The following is a 19760-nucleotide window of genomic DNA, read 5'->3' as shown; positions in this document are numbered from 1 at the left end:
TTATTTATTACTTTAATAATATATGGAGTAAAAAAATATACTTTTCTTTTCCCATTTGTAAAAGTTTTTACCCATTTTGTCCTTCACCGCCATTGATATGATAGCTAGGTGATGTTAATGTTTTTTAATTAAATTGATTTCATAATATTATTGGAGAAGATAAATGTTGATCCTATTAAATAAAAAAAAAAAAGTAAAAAACAAAGCATGTCAGCTTTTAAATAAAATGATTGAGTAATATATATTTCCATTATTTAATTATTATATAGAAGTAGTTACATATTAAATTATATATTAATAATTTCTTATTTCCAAACGGACATAATTATTCTTCATGATAAAGTAGTTGTGAATTGTGATTAAAACTCTCTTTCTTTCTCTCTCCCCATAATTGAAAATGGAATGAATAAGAAGGGGAACTCGAGTTCGGACAGTCGGTGCAGATAAAACTACGGCTCCGGTGATATCTCCGGTGAATCTCCGGCGACATTCCTTCCACCGTCATCTCTTCCGGTAACAATGGCCGCTACTCATAAAGTCATATATTACTGACTCATTTGCCCCTTCACCATTCAATCATTACCAATCAACTTCTCTCACTACAATTTCCTTAGTTTCTCCGTGAAGTCGCCATTACTATGAGATGATAGCTGGAGGAATCAAACTTTACTCTCTAATTCTGCTCGCCTTTTAACTCTTACTTTGCCTTTTTCCTGTTTCGTCCTTTTTATCTCTCCGATCTCGTTTTTCAAGGTAATATGGAATCTGATCCTCTCTATCTCTTCTCTTCTCTCTGTATACCGAATAACTTTACTTCTGCTAACTGCTGTAGTGTACAGGCTTTGCAAATTGCAAGTAACTTATCTTTGAAGTTCGGTTCATCGTCTTGTTGATTTGTTATCATTTTACACGATTTCTCGTTTGAGCTCTACCAAATTTACCTAAAATAAGAGATGAACATCCTGATTGATTTACGAGGCTATGATTAGTCTTTACTGTCCGAGATGATAGAGTAATTCAATGTTATTTGGCTCATTGTGAGTAATTGATCTGAACTTTCATGTGAACATGCTTTAGTTTCCCCTGCAAAGCATTTTCCCTTGCGTCTATTTCTTTTTCTTTTAACCAATGGATCGTTGCACTGCTTTCTCTCTCCATTTCCATTCCTCTTCCTTTTTCTTCTCATTTTGTCTTGTACTGGCGAAAAAGTTTCTTCACGGGGTGTCTTGTACACGTTATTTGCTTCTTTTTTCATGTTTTGCTGCGTTAAACGCAGGCTAGACTGGCTAGTTATAATACGTCATCCCAATTTCTACAAAAGTATCATATTCTTCTGTCATTCTAATTAGCTGGAGATGGGAATATAAATTGATTATTTGGATGACTATATATCTCTCCTATGCGCGCAGAGATGAGTGAATATTTGAACAAGCAAACCAGAAACTCCGAGAAACCATTTCCAGGATGCTTGAGGAGAATGGTTAATCTGTTTGATTTGAGCACAGCTGCTGGAAATAGGCTTCTCACAGACAAAGCTCATCGCGATGGTAATTCCTTGTTAGCTATTATTATTATTCATTTATTTTAAATAGGGCAATATTTGAAAGCCATTGTTAGCACCTTGAGAGGGATTATCATGAAATCTTACTACATGTATAACATTTAATATCTCTACTCATCTGTAGCAGTTGATTCTGCCTGCATTCTAGCAGACTGTATCCTTTAAAGAAAGTTCGGATGAAGCAGATGTATTGAATATTGTCAGCGAAAGTTATTACTAGGCTAAACGCAATTAAAATTGAGGATTCATACAATTCACGCAGTTTTTGACTTAACCCACATTGTGATCATTTATTTGTTTTGAACCTGTGATTCATTGTTCTTACTAGACAAGTTAATACGAGTCCATTTTGCATTTAAATGCTATTCAATGTGATATTTCACACAATCAATCATTTTTTACAAGAATGTGTTGTTTTTTTTACCAGCACAGTGTATCTAACCTGGTTCGAGGCTTAAGCATGCTATACCAACCTTAGATATCCTGTAATTTAGTTATTCAATTTGTATTTTATTGTTTTCTTCTTTTGTTTCTCAAAATCTTGATTGCAGCTGGTTAGTAGAATTGGGAAATTAAAGCTTGTGAGTAATATTGCTCTAGATTCCAAAATTTAATTCAAATCTCGCTTGTTGAAACAGGTCATCAGATATCCAGGAGTCAATTAGGTGCTGCGGTTAGGACAAGCCCTTTGGAAGATCAAATGGTAAAAACTATATTGACAAATAAAATTATTGAATATTTGAGCATTTTGTTTCCTATTCAGAATTAGTAACTATCATTATTATGCATACTCTCATCCAGATTTACTGTTTGTATGGATTGCAGATAATGACTGATCCAAGGAGGAACCCTTCCTGCAGGAAGTTAAATGCGACTCCAGTGAAGATGCTCATAGCTGAAGAAATGTCTAAAGAAGCTGAGACAATGATTAAATCACCTTGTCTAGTTGCTAAGTTGATGGGGCTTGATGCACTCCCACAGTCTCAACTCGATTCCAGTGCCCAAATTACACATTCAAGAGGTCACTCAAGGAGTTATTCTGCAAATTCCTTGGGATCTTGGCAGCAAGACAATGGGTACTTCCCAGAACATGTTAAATACAAAGACGCAGGTGACACTTGGAAGCCATTCCAAAAAAGTTTTAGAAGAGATAAATCACCAGAAAAAGACAAGCATAATGAGGGTGTAGACGAGAGAAAGATGGCTCTTGTTCGCCAGAAGTTCCAAGAGGCGAAAAGCTTAGCTACAGATGAAAGACTTCGCCAAACCAAGCAGTTTCAAGATGCACTAGATGTTCTAAGTTCAAACAAAGATTTATTACTCAAGTTTCTGCAAGAACCTAGTTCTCCATTCTCTCAACATCTCTATGATAGGCAGTCTGTCCATCCGTCTACTGAAACTAAGCGTATTACTGTTCTTAGACCAGCTAAGATGGTGGAAAGTAACATATCTGATGGCTTTGGCAAGAAAAATGAGGCTGTGGTTTCAAGGTGGGATAAAGCCACTGAGTTAGCGCCTCCAGTTACATGGAAAGAAGATAATTATCAACCCACCAGAATTGTGGTGCTAAAACCTAGCCATGTTATGGCTCATGACATAAAGGCTGATGTTTCTTCTCTTTGCTCGTCTCCTAGGGTATTGCAGAATAACAAGGAATTCTATGATGAACCAGCTGAAGAGATCACCAAGAAGATGCGTGGAAACCAGAGTGGGAATAGAAGAGATGAAACCTTACTCACTTCTGCCTTTTCAAATGGATATATTGCTGATGAAAGTTCGTTTACCAAGTCAGAAAGTGGATATTCAATGGGGAATCTCAGTGATTCAGAAGTTATTTCACCTACTTCTTCTAGGCATTCATGGGACTATATAAATAAGTATAGCAATCCTTATTCGTCTTCTTCCTTCAGCCGTGCATCTTATTCTCCTGAATCATCGGTATGTAAGGAAGCAAAGAAGCGATTGTCTGAAAGATGGGCCATGATGGCTTCTAATGGAAATTTTCAGGACCAAAAACATGTGCGAAGAAGTTCTAGTACGTTGGGTGAGATGCTTGCCCTTTCTGGTTCTAGAAGGTCTGAAAAATACCTGACAGAAAGTAGTGGTAAAGGATCAACTTCAAAGTTGGATGATGATAACAGTGATGGCTCTCCAAGGAAACTTTTGAGGTCCAGATCGGTTCCAGTCTCATCCAATGATTTTGGAACAAGGCTCATTGTTGATGCTCAAGAGCAAGTGAGTGATAAAGTGGATGCCCCAAAGGAGAGGAAGAGTAATAATGTAAAATCAACCTTTAGAGGAAAAGTTTCAAGTCTCTTTTTTTCGAGAACAAAAAAATCTCACAAAGAAACTTGCATTGCATCCCAAACCACTGAAAAATCAACAGAATCTGATGAAATACATTCTCCGGTCTCGTCGCTATGCACTATGAGCACAAGAATTCAGGATGGCTCTTCACCTAATCTGGTTTTCGCTGGATTGGGACCTAAATCAGGCGTGACATCTGAGGTATGCCACTATATTCTTTCATTTTTCTTCTCTTTGATGAGGGTTTATTCATGTATGCCACTATACTCTTGATCATGGTTTAGATTTTCTTGTATAATTAGGGATTGTTCTATTATCAATCATGATATGTTATCTATAAGCATTGTCTTAGCTCTAATTTGTGTACAAACATGTTTGTAAGGGTTTCTTTAAATTTAGCTTCCAGTTTGTTGCAACTGAAACAAACTAGCCACTGCATACTTGGTGAGGGTTTTAAATTGTTCATCACTCTAATCTATCGGACCATAATTCAGTTAGTACACCTACAATTGCTTGCGTTCATCACTAAGAGCTTTTTTTTTTAACATTAGGGAAAAAAAGGACGAAAGTGTATTATTTGTGTTAAATCTCTAAAATATCCTTGGTATTTATTATTTTAAAATGTTATCTGTATTCATTATGCTTTTTTTATATATATATATTTATATATATATATATATATATAATTTGTTTTGGTAAAGATGAAGAAGGGTTGATTCCTGTTTTCAAATATTATTGTGTGCAGGTTGACCCCTTTGCAACAAAGTCTGGAAATACAGGAGAGAATCATAGCCAGCCCAGTCCAATATCAGTTTTGGAACCACCATTTGAAGATGATGATAGTGGAACTGCCGAATCTTCTTGCAATGTCAAGTTTCAAAGTCTGGGTATGCTATCTGCTTTGTCTTCTTTCGCCATTGATTTTCATTTTTTATTCTTTTTGCTACAATTTCTCGATTGATTTGGGGTTGGTTTGATGTATGTTTTCTGAAACACTCCGATTTTTATTTAATTTAAAATGACAAAACTATGCTTTTATTTAATATTTGTTATAGAAAATAAATCGAGGGTATTTTAATTAACGATTTGAATTGTCAACATAACAACAACAGGGGAGCATAGGCCAGTTCATGCCAACAGATCCAACCTCGTAGACAAATCACCACCCATTGGATCGATTGCCCGGACACTGTCATGGGATGATTCCCGTGGAGAAACAGTGTCAACTAATCAACCTACAAGAGAAGAAGAAGAAGGAGAATGGCTCTTATTTGTCAAAACATTATTATCACAATCAGAAACATGCTTTCCCAAATGGCACTCACCGGAAAGCCCATTGGATCCATCCTTGAGAGACAACTACATTGACACAAACGACAAGATGGTTTTCGAGGCAAGAAGGAGGCAGAAAAGATCGGGTCGTAAGCTTGTATTCGATTATGTAAATGCGACTCTATCGGAGATGACAGGGTATGGTCCTGAGACGAGCCTGTGGGCGGCTGTATTATACGGTGGTGGTAGGCCTATGAACAAGTCAACCTGCCAATTGGTGCAAGATGAGGTATGGGACCGGATGAAAGAGCAGGAGTGGTTCTCAAGTAAGAGGACAGAAGATAGTGGGGACAGAAGCAGTATGGTGGTGGATAAGGCGGTGACTAAGGAAATTGCTGGAAAGGGTTGGTCAGAACAAATGGGATTGGAAATCGATAATATTGGACGCGAAATTGAAGCGAATTTGCTTGACGAACTAGTTCGAGAGTCTGTGATTGAGTTTACGAATGATAAAAATATTGCGATCGAGTCTTCTTCTTTATGATTGTGTGTGCGTGTTTTTGGGTGGTGATTGTGTTTATTACTTTCATCTAGTTGTAGTAAGTACGTAGATATTTAGGGAGATGAATCTGAGGTTCTTGTATTTTTCATGTTTACTACCAATCCAACACCACGGGAATGTATGTATAAATGGTGTCTTTGTTGATCCTTTTAGCCTTAATTATTATTATTATTATATTATTGTTTATACCAACCATTAGCTTAATGATGGACACCTAATTACTTAATTTACAAACAATAATGATCACACTTAAAGCCACCGGAATTAATTATATCCAGCAAACGACGACGTTGATGGCATCCTTTAATTTGTCTTTACCCTCCCTCCCTTGGGTCATATTTATTTATGACCAAATATTGTGTGTTTTGGTGGCCTGCCTTTGTCATGATCAAGTTTAAGGCTTTATTGTTTGGTTACAACTAATTAATCATCTTGTTCTTGAATTTAATGTCTTTCTTTAACTCATCCTCTTAACAAACATATTATGACGAGACATTCAACCAACCATCCAACCAAATATTTATTTGAGTTCAGTTAAATTGGTCTTTTCATCAGTTAATTCTGAGTCTAACTAAAATAATAGTTCAGAAATTAAATAAAATTGCCTGCCAAAATATTTAACAATTAAATATAAGAAGAATGTCTCCTTTTTTAAAAATAAGGATTATGTTAATTGAAAAGTATTTGCTTAAATATAATGACAAATATATAATACCCATCCTGTGAAAAATAGAATTTTGCTGTGAAAAAATTATATAATGTTGTTTCTTCTTTGCTTAAATTATAATAATATTTTATAAATCAATAAAATATATAATTATTATATATAAAATGAACATCTATCCATATACATTATACATAGAGTTCTAATTTATAATTACTTAGAGCTGTAATCCATGATTAAGAATCTTACAAAATTCAACAACATTATGAATATTTTAGAATCTTTCTAATAAAATAAAACCTAATAAGTCTTGGCTTATATGAATTCTTGGACAATTTAAGAATTGATATTTTATTTTTATTGAATTTTACTATATATTCTCAAATTACTCTGTAATAAATTATTTATGGTATTATTTCGTCTTCTAGTATAGTCAAAACAAAAGTTAAATATTCTCAGACTTCTCAGGTTATAAGTAATAAATTTAAGTTTAGCTTATCATATTAATTGGTTAAATGTGTTTGCGAGCTATGTGCTTAACTCTTAATATGAAATAAAAGTGAAACCTAACCTTTAAAAAAAAAATCATTTATAATATCTATTAAGAAAATCACATAAAACAAAAAAAAAAATCTTAAATATATAAATTAAAATCTGTTTTGTTGGAAAAAATGATCTTTCCTCCTAATGAGTAAGTCCACGTGTCATCTTTATAAAAGCCTAAGCTATTAGTAATAAAAAAAATAAAAATACATGCATATGCCATTTCCAGTTACACACCAAACTCTCTCCACATTCTCTTTCTACTCACTGTCTCACAGCTCCACTCCAAGCCTCCGCCATCATCATTTCCTGCCATAGCAATCATCAAATTGATCATATCTTCTTCCATTCGATCCCGTTAGGATCCATTCCATCCATACTATCCATATCTGAACTCTACTAACTAATCGAATGGAGGAAGCGATAGAGATGGCGCGGGCAAAGGACAAGAAGGAGAGAACGGCAGGCGTGGAACGACTCCATCAATTTCTCGAGTCTTCCATAAAGAGTCTCTCCTCTTCAGAGGTTACATTACTCGTTGATTGCTGCCTGGATCTCATGAAGGATACCAACTTTAGGGTCTCTCAGGGGGCTTTACAGTCTCTCGATTCCGCTGCCGTGCTTTCCGGCGATCACCTGAAGATTCATTTCAATGCAATAGTTCCTTCTGTTGTTGAGAGGTTAGGCGATGGAAAACAGCCTGTGCGCGATGCGGCGAGGCGGTTATTGCTAACTCTTATGGAGGTATAAGATGTAGATTGGCTGGACTTACTTTATCTTCCTTTTTTACAATAGGTCAGAGTTGATAGATTATAGAGATGGATTTTAATTTCTTTAGCAGAATTAAGTTCACTATAAAACAGAAGTACAATCTCCAACAATCATTAGCATGTATATGGAATATGGATGAAGCATGAAATATATATGGACTAAAAAATAATAGAATCTATGGACAGGTTTCATCTCCAACAATCATTGTTGAGCGAGCAGGTTGTTATGCATGGGCACATAAAAGTTGGAGAGTGCGAGAAGAGTTTGCCCGTACCATGGCATCAGCAATTGCTCTTTTTGCATCTACTGAGCTTCCTCTTCAGCGTGCTATTCTTCCTTCTGTATGTCCTTTAATATGCACTGAAATTTGCTTGACCCTTTGAATATGTTTGTCTTCTTATCTTCTGCAAAGGAGATTCATTGACTTTCCTATTTTTCTTTGGTTGTTACTAGATTCTGCAGATGTTGAATGATTTCAATCATGCTGTGAGGGAAGCAGCTCTACTATGCATTGAGGTTTGTGAAGCTAATTTTTCTCTATGCCGTAGCTCTAAGTGTTGTGCTGCCTCCTTAGAACAACGTTGCTTAAACTATCAAACTTAATTTCTCACAGGTTTGCCTTTGATATTTTTATTTCTTATAAAACCATATGGTGTTTTACTACCCAATTATCCTTAATGACTTAGAGAATCAAGGGAATAGTGCTAGTGGAGACCTAGTTAAGTCATTTCTAAGTTTGTCATCCGTCAAGTTTTGTAGTCCCAAGCATATCAGCACACTTGTTGACACAAACATTTTATAGTTTATTTGCTTGGAAAGTACAAATACGAGCACATCACATTTACTTTATGGATGATATTGCACAAAAACTCCAAAATCTCAAGCTTTAAGGAAAACTATTTCCTTTCTAGAGGATGAGGGGAAAAAAAGGACACATTAGCATGCACAAGTAGCGTATAAGCTTAACTTGCTTATTACACAATTGCACCAATTAACTATGCAGCTGACATTTTACTTTTGCCTATTAAAAAAGAAGATAGTTTGCACCCTAGATTATTAACATAATCTAGCATGTGTAACTATCTATAAACTACCATATTGACAAAATGAGCTCATAATGTGTTTCTACAATATGACAACTTACATGTTGTCTCAAACATTGTATGATCATTAACGGTGAGTGTTGTGGATGCATTTATGAAAACAACCCAGTTAATACTCATTTAATGTGCAAATTCCATGTCACTTTCTGTGTCAAGGGATATTGTAAGAAGTTTTTCTAGAAGTTACTTAAATTGCTCAAAAGAGATCACCATACAACATGTGAAGGAAGCCTTAGCATGATAGATATGCTAGGTTTTGTGCAAAATTTAAGCACCTGTCATTTATTTCCTGGTTATTTAAAATGTTATCAGTTCTGTGCTTTGTGCTCAATCATGTGTCATGGCCACCTTCATGGGACCATGGTTTGAAGAGAATATTTTTAGGGCTGCCTAGGGCACATAATTTTGATAAAACAGGCCTAATGTATTAGCTGGTGACTGATAGGTGAAGTCAACCTCTTAGATCTGATTATTATTATTATTATTATTATTATTATTATTATTTTTTGCTAGGATCTTAGATGTGATTCACATCTGAAGCTCATTGATTTTTAAGTCTTAATACTGTAAATTTCTTCTAACCTTATATGTCCAAAAACACTGTTGTTTTCTTTCTTTGCTTAAATGTAAGCCTATGATAATGTGATTAATCAACCAAAACTGAGATAGACAAGGTGCGGCTCAAGAGCTTTTCTTTTAGTATTCTAGCAACCTAACTTTATATTTCCTTCAGGAAATGTATACTCAATTGGGACATCAGTTCCATGATGAACTTCAACGTTACCATCTTCCCGCATCAATGGTAAGTATTGGATGTAAGGAGTGATTGTTATGCTGTTACTACAACTTTTCATTTTCAGGAATTACAGGAGGTTGAAATGTTTGGATGTGCAAAGAAACTTAAAGATTTATTCAGTTGATATAATCATCTACTGCAGTTAAAAGATATAAATGCCAGACTAGAGAGAATTGAACCAAGAAATCACTCTTTAGATGGACTTGCGAGAAATCATATTGTTATTGATGTTAAGCCGGCCAGTCTCAACCCCAAAAAGAGCAGTCCTAAGGCCAAGAACTCCAACCGTGAAGTGTCTCTTTTGGGAGGTTTGTCTTTAATTCTTTATTACCCATAGATTTGATATTTTTTAATGGATTTGTTTGATTTCCAAACTACATGTGATTCTCAATCTGATCAAATCAATTATGTTAAGTAGAGAAAGGTTTATCGTTCCATAACAAAAGTTGAAGCAGAAGCTGATAAAAAAGTGCCGACAGGAAAGTCCAATTTTTCCTGCAAACATTTTTTCTTAATAAGAGAAGCAAAAATTGATATGAAAGATTGTTTTAAGGATGCCAGAAGTCCTGAAACAAAAACAAAAATAATACAGGGGTTGGGTTGGCTTTCCAGAGAACTTACATCCACGCACTAGCATCTTGTATTTTATTTATGTTTGGAGTGTTGTGTGTTCTGGATACCGGAATTCTTTGGTGGATGTTGCATTGATGCATTTATTTTCATGTTTACCTTCAACCTCAGTATTTCTTTAAAAGTCCATTGGACAACTACTTTACTTCTTTCTTCTTTATCGGCGTTTTGAGTGTAACTAAGTTTAATGTTCAGTGATTTTTAACGTGTATGGGTAACAAAAGAAGGTGTGTAATCGAGTGCTGGGTTACACGTGAAACAGCCATTCTTTTCACTTCTTCTATTTGGTAATGCTAATATGCATAAGGAAGACATTTCTTCCACTTGTTACTCTAGGGTCTTGGAACATGCACTTTCTGGCATTTGTAATTGGTTAATTATAATAGGTTACATTTAATGAAAAGTTGACTTTCTTAAAGAAAAGAAAAAATTATAATAGGTTACTGAGTGTTTGTACCTATTAGTGGTTATTGACAAATGACTCCCTTATAGTTGTTGCTTGTGACAATATTCAGTTCGGAATGGGTGAATTCTTTTATTGACAAATTTAAATCCCACCATAATTCTAGTGCAAATGCACCTTAGCTGTCATAATGATTGTCTTGCATGTATTGTCCTGAAAATCTTCATGAAAAATATAAATTCCAGTGACAGTTACCATTAAGCTTTGTATCTATTTTCTTTGACAATAATATGTTATGCGTACTTTCATATTAAGATCAAGTGAATCATTATTGGTAATGCTTTAGTTTCTCTGCAGGAGATGATGCCACTGGAAAGCAAATTGAGCCAGTCAAAGTTTACTCAGAGAAGGAACTAATTAGAGAATTCGAGAAGATTGTATCAACATTTGTTCCAGAAAAGGACTGGTCCATCCGTATTGTTTCTTTGCAGAGACTTGAAGGTCTTATTATTGGAGGTTTGGTCTTTATTAATTCTGTATCTTTCATGTTCCGCACATATTTTATAGTCATGTTCTACCCCACTGTTGTATCTTAATCTGCCTAGTCTTGTTTCTTGTACAGGACTTGTACTTGATCATGGTACTTGTTCATTTTTTTTTTTACATTTTCATCCATTTTTTCATACCAGGTGCAGCTAATTACCCTTGTTTTCTTGGCCTTTTGAAGCAACTCATTGGTCCATTAAGCACTCAATTATCTGATAGAAGATCCAGCATAGTAAAACAGGTGAGGACGCCATTTCCTGAATGTGTAACATTAGTTTAGATTCTACTTACCCTTCTTTTATCAGGAGGCAATTGTTACATTTCTTTGGAGCCAAAGTTCTCTTATATAATGTGATTGTGTTCTTGCCTTCATTTTCTTAACTTTCTCACTGTCTGCTGTTATTGGACATTTCACCCATCTTTTTCTGCTAGGCATGCCATTTGCTGAACTTTTTATCCAAAGAATTACTGGGAGATTTTGAAGCATGCGCCGAAATGTTCATCCCAGTAAGTAAATTATTGTTTTTCTGATTGTTTGGTTCAAAACATCCCCAAAATATTCTAATTATGATCTCATATAGGTCCTTTTCAAGCTAGTGGTGATAACTGTCCTTGTGATTGCAGAGTCAGCAGATAATTGCATAAAAACAGTATGTGGTTTGTTTTGTGTATACTTGTGATTATAACTTTTTTAGTATATGAATCTTCACTTAACATTTGACTTTCCAGATGCTGCGTAACTGCAAAGTTGCTCGAATTCTTCCTCGCATAGTTGATTCTGGAAAGACCGACCGCAGCGCTATACTTCGTGCCAAGTACACTTCTGCTTCTTTACTCTTCCATTTTCTATGAATGCCAACAAATCTATAATTCCACTGCAGGTGTTGTGAGTATGCTCTTTTGGTACTAGAATGTTGGGCTGATGCACCTGAAATACACCGTGCTGCTGATCTTTATGAAGCTCTTATAAAGTGCTGTGTTGGAGATGCAATGAGTGAGGTATTGATATTCTGCAGATAATTCCGTATTCTTATTATGCCTAGCTGGAACGATAGTACCTATATTTTAGATTTTACATGTATCAATTACCGTATTTTAATGAAAACCTGGTTATATGGAATATTGGTGAACATGCTTCACGAAGGAGGTTATGCTGTGCATCATGTATATGAATTAGTGAAATGAAAATGTTGCAGCAGAAAATATGTTTGACGGTCTTATGAGATAGTTACTGATGTATGGTCAGATATCCCTTCTTTGACAGTGCTGACAGTAAAGCATTATATGATTCAGGATCAAACATGTTAATGACTAAAATTTGATATTATCTGATGGAGATGTTTGCTAATAGGATGTTATTTCGTTTTGGTTGTCGTCCACCTTTTTATCATTTAAGGAAGGTTTTTACAAGTCAATATTTTTTTATGGTCAGTTAATGTATTGAGTATAAATTATGTTCTTGTTGAGACTGTGTTCAAGCAAATTACTTTTGACAAAATTGAACAGGTCCGTGCAACTGCTAGAGCTTGCTACAGATTATTTGCTAAGACTTGGCCAGCACGTTCTCACAGGCTGTTTCTTTCTTTTGACCCTGTTATTCAAAGGGTATTCTCTCGACAAAAGTGTCTTATTTTCTCATTCCAATATTTTGCTATCCTAAATATCTTACTCATTCCATTTATGCAGCTCATAAATGAAGAGGATGGGGGGATTCATAAAAGATATGTTTCTGATGTTCATGATATAGGTTCGCAAATGTCTTTTACCCCTCAAGTATCTGGTTCTTCAAATCTTCACGGATATGGTACTTCAGCTGTTCCTGCTAAGAACAAAAGTTCAAGTTTGTCAACTGGTGCATCCATGTCTTCAGAGTTGCTTTTGACTCAAGAAGTCTTTTCCCGTAAAGATTCTGAACGAAGTCTGGAAAGTGTTCTTCATTCAAGCAACCAAAAGGTTTCAGCTATCGAAAGCATGCTTCGAGGTTTGAGTCCTTCAGATAAGAATGGTACATCAACTTTCCACTCAGCAAGTTCAAATCTTGGTAAATACTACTTTTAATTGTTGTGTCTGCAATCTATCTTTTCCTTATTGATAGCAACCATGCATTACAAACTAACTTTTGGTTATTATTGTTCCGCAAAATTTAGTATTTGCCATTAACTCTACATTGAACCTTTTCCATTTTGTCCCTAGAGCAGTTGACCCTCCATCTTCTCGTGATCCACCCTTCCCACCTGCAGTTCCTGCTTCAGACAGTCTCCCAAACTCAACACTAATTCAATCTACCAAATTCACTATGCCTGATATCTTTTCCATACCAAATGGAGGTTTGGTTGTATCTGACGTTATTTACCAACTCCAGGCTTCCAAAGACCAAAATAAATCATCTTATTGCAGTGGTGACGGAACAGATTCTTTATTTTCCTTCTCATCTTACTCAACTAGAAGATCTTACCAGAAAATACATGACAGAGGCTACACTGAGGAGGTTGGTGATTCTAGGGAGGACAGACAATTTATGAATTTGCATCTTGATAGACAACATATGGACACCACTTATAGAGATGCACATTTCATGGATTCACATGAAAACTATGTACCAAATTTTCAGAAACCTCTTTCGAGAAAACATATAGGTGGACGTGTAACTGCACGTCGAAGGAGTGTTGAAGAAAGCCACCTAACCATTAGAGAAGTGTCCAACTGCAAAGAAGGCCCGACTTCTCTTATTGACGCTTTGAGCGAAGGACTTAATCAAAGTTCAGACTGGAATGTGAGGGTTGCTGCATTTAGTTTCATCCATTCTTTGCTGCAACAAGGGCCAAGAGGCGTTCAAGAAGTTACACATAATTTTGAGAAGGTAATAAAGTTGTTTTTCCAGCACCTTGATGATCCCCACCATAAAATTGCTCAGGCAGCTCTCTCCACCCTTGCTGATATTATTCAGGCTTGTAAAAAGCCTTTTGAAAGTTACATGGAGAGGATATTACCTCATGTTTTTCCACGCTTACTTGATCCAAAGGAGTCCGTGAGGCAACCATCCTCCACGATTTTGGAGATTGTTGGAAAAACTTACTGCACAGATTCTTTATTACCTGCTTTGCTTAGATCATTGGATGAACAGCGATCACCAAAGGCAAAACTGGCTGTCATTGACTTTGCTATATTAACATTCAATAAGCACATACAGAGCTCAGAAGGATCCACTAACAGTGGCATTTTAAAACTATGGCTGGCCAAATTAACACCATTGATCCATGATAAGAGTACAAAACTGAAGGAAGCAGCTGTTACCTGCATCATATCTGTATATTCCCACTTTGACTCGGTAGGAGTACTAAATTTCATTATTAGTTTATCCGTGAATGAGCAAAATTCCCTAAGGCGAGTTGTGAAGCAATATACTCCACGTATAGAAGTAGACTTGATGAACTTTCTGCAGAGCAAGAAAGAGCGGCAACGATCTAAGTCCATGTATGATCAATCAGATGTCATGGGAACTTCCTTTGACAATGGTTGTGTTGGAGTCTCAAAGAAGAGCTATTTCCAAGGATACTCATCTGGTTCTGGGGATAGTTCTGGGAATACATTGCAAGAAATTCAAGTTATTGACTCTGTTGGTTTAGGTGCATCTAATGAAACTCAAGAGTATCTTTATCAAAATTTTGCATCTGGAGCAAATAGTGAGGTCCTGATTTCCAAGAGTATGGATCTGAACTACATGGTTAATATTGAGAACAGCGACACTGAAGCTTCATACACACCCCGTCTGGATCTGAATGAACTCGAGAGGTCTGACCACAGTGATATCAAATCAGTTTTGGGGCTCAATAGTCAAACTCCATTGGAATCAGAATGTACAAAACATGCTGCAGTGAAAGTCAACTCTGATCTTGATGCAGGTCTAAGTATTTCTCAGATTCTCCATCTGGTGAGTCCTTTTGAAAGCAAAATTCTTTGTATTGCTATTAACTTCCATATACTGAAGGGGTTGTTACCTGCATCTAACTGACTAGTTTGGTGGTCAAAATTCTTGCTTCCCCTCTAACTTTAGATATCCAATGGCTATGATGGAAGTTCTATTGGTAGCAAGTGTGATGCACTTCAGCAGTTAGCTGAAGCTTCTATGACTAATGATCATTCTATTTGGACCAAGGTATTATAATTTTCATTCTCATTGTTCTTAAGCTTTGGTTTATGTATCATTGTTGTGTTAATTCAGTTGGTCTAGAATTTGTTGGTCCCTGATTTACCTTTGAAGCCATTTTCCAATTTGTGAAGGATGACTTTGATTTTACCTTTAGCTGCATGTTTGCTGCATTATGTTATCAGACAGTTAGTTACATGTAACATGTTGATATCCCTTTTTGGGAGATCTCAACATCATCAAGTAGATATACTATGAGGATAAAGGATAGACCCTAGTAAAGAAGTTGAGAGAATAATTAAGAGGCACTTAATTGAAGGAGGGACTTAAGAACAGTTTCCCCAGAAAGGGAAATCTGGTCTGTTGATAGGATTACACCAGAAAAGATCAAACTGGAAGTCAAACTTTTTTTTTTGGGAAAATAGACTGGAAGTCAAACTTGGTGGAGGAAGAAAATAGAATTATGCATAGGAATTTGTAAAAATAACTGTACTTGGAACATAAGGCCAATATCTTGTTAGACTTAAAGTTCTGTGGTATGTTCAAATTGAGATCTATAGTGTTAGCCGTTTAGCTCAGTGGTAGAGTGCAAGGGTCATGGTCAGAAGGTCGTGGGTTCAAGCCTTCATGACCCTTTTCAAAAAAAATTTAAGCCATTTTATAAATTACTCAAAGTTTACGTTGTGTGATAAATTAACTCAAAAAGTTTAATGAGATGTTCATATGCAGATACAAAGTCGGTCAGTATTTTTTAATTAGGTTATGATTAACTGTGGTTCTTAATGATATTAAAATACTTAAACTAGCACGACTATCAAATTTTAATAGGACCTCAAGCTGTGAGAGATTCAAATTTAGACCTAAAATTTATTTGAATTCACACTAAGGCTTAAGATTTTTAAAATTTATGTCTCAATTTTATTTCTTCTTGCAATTGATTTAAAGATTTTACAAAATTTGAGGTCTCATTTTGGATTTTCAGCGTCTCATTTGATCAGAGTTAATATTCCGTAAAAAAAAACTCAATTTAAACATTTATAAAGTTTGAGTTTTATTTCAAACCTAAATAAACTTTAAGTGCCAATTTAATATCTTGTCAAATTTGATATCTCAATATTTGTTTTGGTTAATAACAATTAGTGTTGAGGATTGTTAGGACTAGGCGAATTGGTCCATGAATAGGTTGTGGTTAATAAAGTGTTGAAATTCTTAAATGGAAACAGTGTGAACAGCATCAACATAGCGTATTGCTAAATTGATGTGATCTTACAATGTGAATTCCACTTTAGCCTTGGTTTTCTGAACATGGTGGAGAATTCTTCAAATTTGAAGCTTATTTAGCTTGGTTGGTGGGAGTTTAGGTATCTATAGTAAAGGCCTTAGCCTACACATTTTATGTAGGGGTTGATAGTAGCACCTTTATTCCTTATTTTTCTTGAGGTAAGAGTGATATTGAATTCGGATAATTTGCTCATGCGGGATAGTGACATTGAATTCGGATAATTTAGCCTACAAATTTATGCATTCTCATGTTAATTAATTATGTCTGTATTCTGTACTACGTTTGTTTTTTCCTTAGTTTTGAGAATTGTTTTTTGTGGCAGTATTTCAACCAGATTTTATCTGTAGTTCTTGAGGTATTAGATGATTCTGAGCTATCTGTTCGAGAACAAAGTCTAACGCTCATGAGAGAAATGCTGAAGAATCAGGTTCATTTTACGTTTTTAGCCCATCTTCTTTTCTTTTTGCTTACTTTTAAGAAAAAATACTCCTTTTATCAATGTCAAAAACACTCCTATGAATTGGATGTTTTCCCGAGGCTGTTTTTCTTTTGAATCCCCTTTCATTTGTCAACTGATGTTGTTTGGACTTTTCCCCCCAGAAAGATACTATGGAAGATTCTGTTGGACTTGTAGTTGAGAAGTTGCTCTTTGTTACCAAAAGTGATACGCCTAAGGTGCCTACCTACTTTTTCAGGATGACTTCATTTGCATATATCATTTTTTTTCTTGCTTTCTCTCGGTTAATTCCTGGTATGGAACTCCTGTTTCAGGTTGCAAATGAAGCAGAGAACTGTCTTTCCATTGTTCTGTCTCAGTATGATCCCATCCGATGTCTAAGTGTGAGAGTCACTAACTCTGTTAATGCATTATTCTCATGGGCACTGCTCTTTTATGGTCTTTCATTGCTATACTTGTTATGCAACACTTCATGGAATACAGGTTATTGTCCCCCTGTTGGTTACTGAAGATGAGAAAGCTCTTGTTACTTGCATAAATTGTTTGATGAAGGTTAGTGTGTCTTTTTAATTTGTTCAACATGGCTTATTACATCTTTTACTTTTATATCCTTTAGATGATGAAATTTGCATATATGTTAGTAAATAGAACTTCAATTAAATTACTCTGGGCATCCTGCTTGTTAATTTGGGACCTAAATTATTCTTGGTATTAAGACTTGCTCATAGGAATCTTGTATAATAAGAGAATGTAATGCTTGTTTGATTGAGGTGATTTACTTAAAAAACAGATTTAAAAAAATAGGAAGTTTGATAAGATATGAGATAAATTTAGTACTTTAGTTGGTGATTTGAATGGTTTGGTTGATGAAGTGATCGGTGATGGAATAAGGTGTTATTTCCAAATAACTTATAATCATCAAAGAAGGCCCAAGAGTATCTGCAAAGGTCTATTAATGCTTCACATGAAATTATATGGTTTTTGGTGTTTGGTTGCTTAGGATCTTTTAGGAGTTTCAGTTAATTAGATTGGTGAAGAAGACATTGTGGTCAGCATATTTTGCTTCTAGTTATGGGACTTTTGCTCCTATTCCATATAATTGATCTTAAGATACTTTCTTTGTTTATCTTTAATATATATATATTATATTTCTTTAATATACACATATGTTTAATTTATTCTCCCTTCCTCTCATGTATTGAGTCTCCTATTCTTCTTCTGGAAATTTGGTTCCCATGAAGATAACTACTTTTATTATTAGTTATAAGATGACATATAAAAGCTTCTGCAATTTTGTATTCAGTCTACTGTGAAATATTTAAAGCCAACTGTTCAATAAATTGAAAGAATAACTCCCCTGCTTCGCCTTGCGTATTGACAGAAAATTTGAGGATTTCCTGCATTGCATAGATATATATTTTCATATAGTGAATGAAATGAAACAGTTTTAACATCTACTTGTATTTATCTCTCTTAATTGTGCCATGTCCTCTACTGGATCAGCTTGTGGGTAGACTAAATAAAGAAGAACTGATGGCCCAGTTACCTTCTTTTTTGCCTGCTCTCTTTGATGCGTTCGGAAACCAAAGTGCTGATGTTCGCAAGGTAAATTTACAAGATTCCTTCTGTTATCGTGATTTCAATTAAATTTAAAAAAATACAAAAGCACACTAGTAATGGCTTGAGTTTAATTATTGATATCCATGTAGCTAAATTGAAGTTTATTATTGATTTAAGTAACATGGTTTTGGTGTTGTTGACACATGACAGAGTGTTGTTTTCTGTTTGGTGGACATTTATATTATGGTTGGGAAAGCATTTCTGCCTTACTTGGAGGGTCTCAATAGCACACAACTGAGATTGGTGACCATCTATGCTAACCGAATCTCACAAGCGAGAACTGGTACCCCAATAGATGCTACCTAACTCTACTCTACTCTACTCTACTCTTTCGGAATGGAAATTATTATGCTTGATCAGTATTAAATCATCAGCCTTTGAATAAAGACCATGTTTTATGTGGCATGGTGTGTGGGTTTCTTTTGGAGTCATTCATTGCTGTCTCTTCTGTAAATGTCTTTTTAAAATGTGAATTTGTTTCAAGGGTTTTTTACCTTATTTTGTAATGTTTTGCATCAAATATAGTAACTACAGTTGTATAATTTTCTATATATATCTATATATATATATATATATATATATATATATATATATATATATATATATTGACGTCAATTGATAGAGACAATTTTTTTTTTTTGTTTTAGAATTGATAAAGACAGGGAGTAATTAGTTTATAGAATGGAATATGGAATGGTAGTAAAGCTGTCAAAATCTCGAGTTGACTCTTAAAATCTTACGATTTTACGATTTCACATTAGGCTAACGAGTCTGATTTTAAGTAAACTCTTAAATAGGTAAACTCTTACGATTTTAAATTTACGATAATAAGATTTTACGATTTTACGAGTTTATAAATAATTTCGATTTTACGATTCTATACGATTTTACTATAAAAAAAATAAATTTATATTTAAAAATTTAAAAATAAAATTATTATTTATTTAAATAAATTAATTAATATAATTATTTTGTAAGTATAAATATTTATAGTGTTATTTGTTTATTATTAATTTTTAATTAATCTTATATTAAAATATATAATTTTTTAAAATTGGTTAAGTATAAAATACTTAATTATAAATATAAATAATAA

At 34.7% G+C, this 19760-nt stretch overlaps 2 protein-coding genes across 4 annotated transcripts; both read left to right on the top strand.

The window, feature by feature from the left end:
* The first annotated feature begins 378 nt into the window (after nucleotides 1-378).
* On the top strand, nucleotides 379-5877 carry LOC124913692. Its single transcript, XM_047454106.1, has 6 exons — nucleotides 379-753; nucleotides 1410-1547; nucleotides 2200-2264; nucleotides 2387-4069; nucleotides 4614-4755; nucleotides 4981-5877. The coding sequence occupies exons 2-6, from the start codon at nucleotides 1412-1414 to the stop codon at nucleotides 5682-5684; spliced, it is 2730 nt and encodes a 909-aa protein (XP_047310062.1). The 5' UTR covers nucleotides 379-753; nucleotides 1410-1411; the 3' UTR covers nucleotides 5685-5877.
* Nucleotides 5878-7124: 1247 nt separating this feature from the next.
* On the top strand, nucleotides 7125-19205 carry LOC124913636 (CLIP-associated protein-like). 3 transcript variants are annotated; one of them, XM_047454043.1, is made up of 22 exons: nucleotides 7125-7653; nucleotides 7866-8021; nucleotides 8134-8196; nucleotides 9517-9585; nucleotides 9722-9887; nucleotides 10970-11128; nucleotides 11302-11399; nucleotides 11591-11665; nucleotides 11740-11808; nucleotides 11888-11973; nucleotides 12040-12157; nucleotides 12665-12763; nucleotides 12845-12905; nucleotides 13029-13199; nucleotides 13357-15089; nucleotides 15213-15314; nucleotides 16910-17014; nucleotides 17188-17262; nucleotides 17359-17427; nucleotides 17528-17596; nucleotides 18548-18649; nucleotides 18815-19205. In XM_047454043.1, the coding sequence occupies exons 1-22, from the start codon at nucleotides 7321-7323 to the stop codon at nucleotides 18968-18970; spliced, it is 4134 nt and encodes a 1377-aa protein (XP_047309999.1). In that variant the 5' UTR covers nucleotides 7125-7320; the 3' UTR covers nucleotides 18971-19205. The 3 variants fall into 3 exon arrangements, 2 of the variants coding, with proteins under 2 accessions (XP_047309999.1, XP_047309998.1); XM_047454042.1 differs by having other exon boundaries at nucleotides 12845-13199; XR_007096760.1 differs by lacking the exons at nucleotides 18548-18649; nucleotides 18815-19205 and having other exon boundaries at nucleotides 12845-13199; nucleotides 17192-17262.
* Nucleotides 19206-19760: the final 555 nt, after the last annotated feature.

The sequence above is a fragment of the Impatiens glandulifera genome, chromosome 9, assembly GCF_907164915.1.
Source record: "Impatiens glandulifera chromosome 9, dImpGla2.1, whole genome shotgun sequence".
Taxonomy (NCBI): domain Eukaryota; kingdom Viridiplantae; phylum Streptophyta; class Magnoliopsida; order Ericales; family Balsaminaceae; genus Impatiens; species Impatiens glandulifera.
Note: the sequence above shows the minus strand (reverse complement) of the source record. Positions and strands in the feature narration are given on the sequence as shown.

Excerpts from the sequence above, each read along its gene's own strand:
- LOC124913692 (XM_047454106.1), top strand. The coding sequence starts at position 1,412 with ATGAGTGAATATTTGAACAAGCAAACCAGAAACTCCGAGAAACCATTT. Across the intron at positions 1,548-2,199 it reads AGACAAAGCTCATCGCGATG|GTCATCAGATATCCAGGAGT; the intron begins GTAATTCCTTGT and ends TTGTTGAAACAG. Across the intron at positions 2,265-2,386 it reads GCCCTTTGGAAGATCAAATG|ATAATGACTGATCCAAGGAG; the intron begins GTAAAAACTATA and ends TATGGATTGCAG.
- LOC124913636 (XM_047454042.1), top strand. The coding sequence starts at position 7,321 with ATGGAGGAAGCGATAGAGATGGCGCGGGCAAAGGACAAGAAGGAGAGA. Across the intron at positions 11,974-12,039 it reads AGCGCTATACTTCGTGCCAA|GTGTTGTGAGTATGCTCTTT; the intron begins GTACACTTCTGC and ends ATTCCACTGCAG. Across the intron at positions 17,263-17,358 it reads CCAAAAGTGATACGCCTAAG|GTTGCAAATGAAGCAGAGAA; the intron begins GTGCCTACCTAC and ends CTCCTGTTTCAG.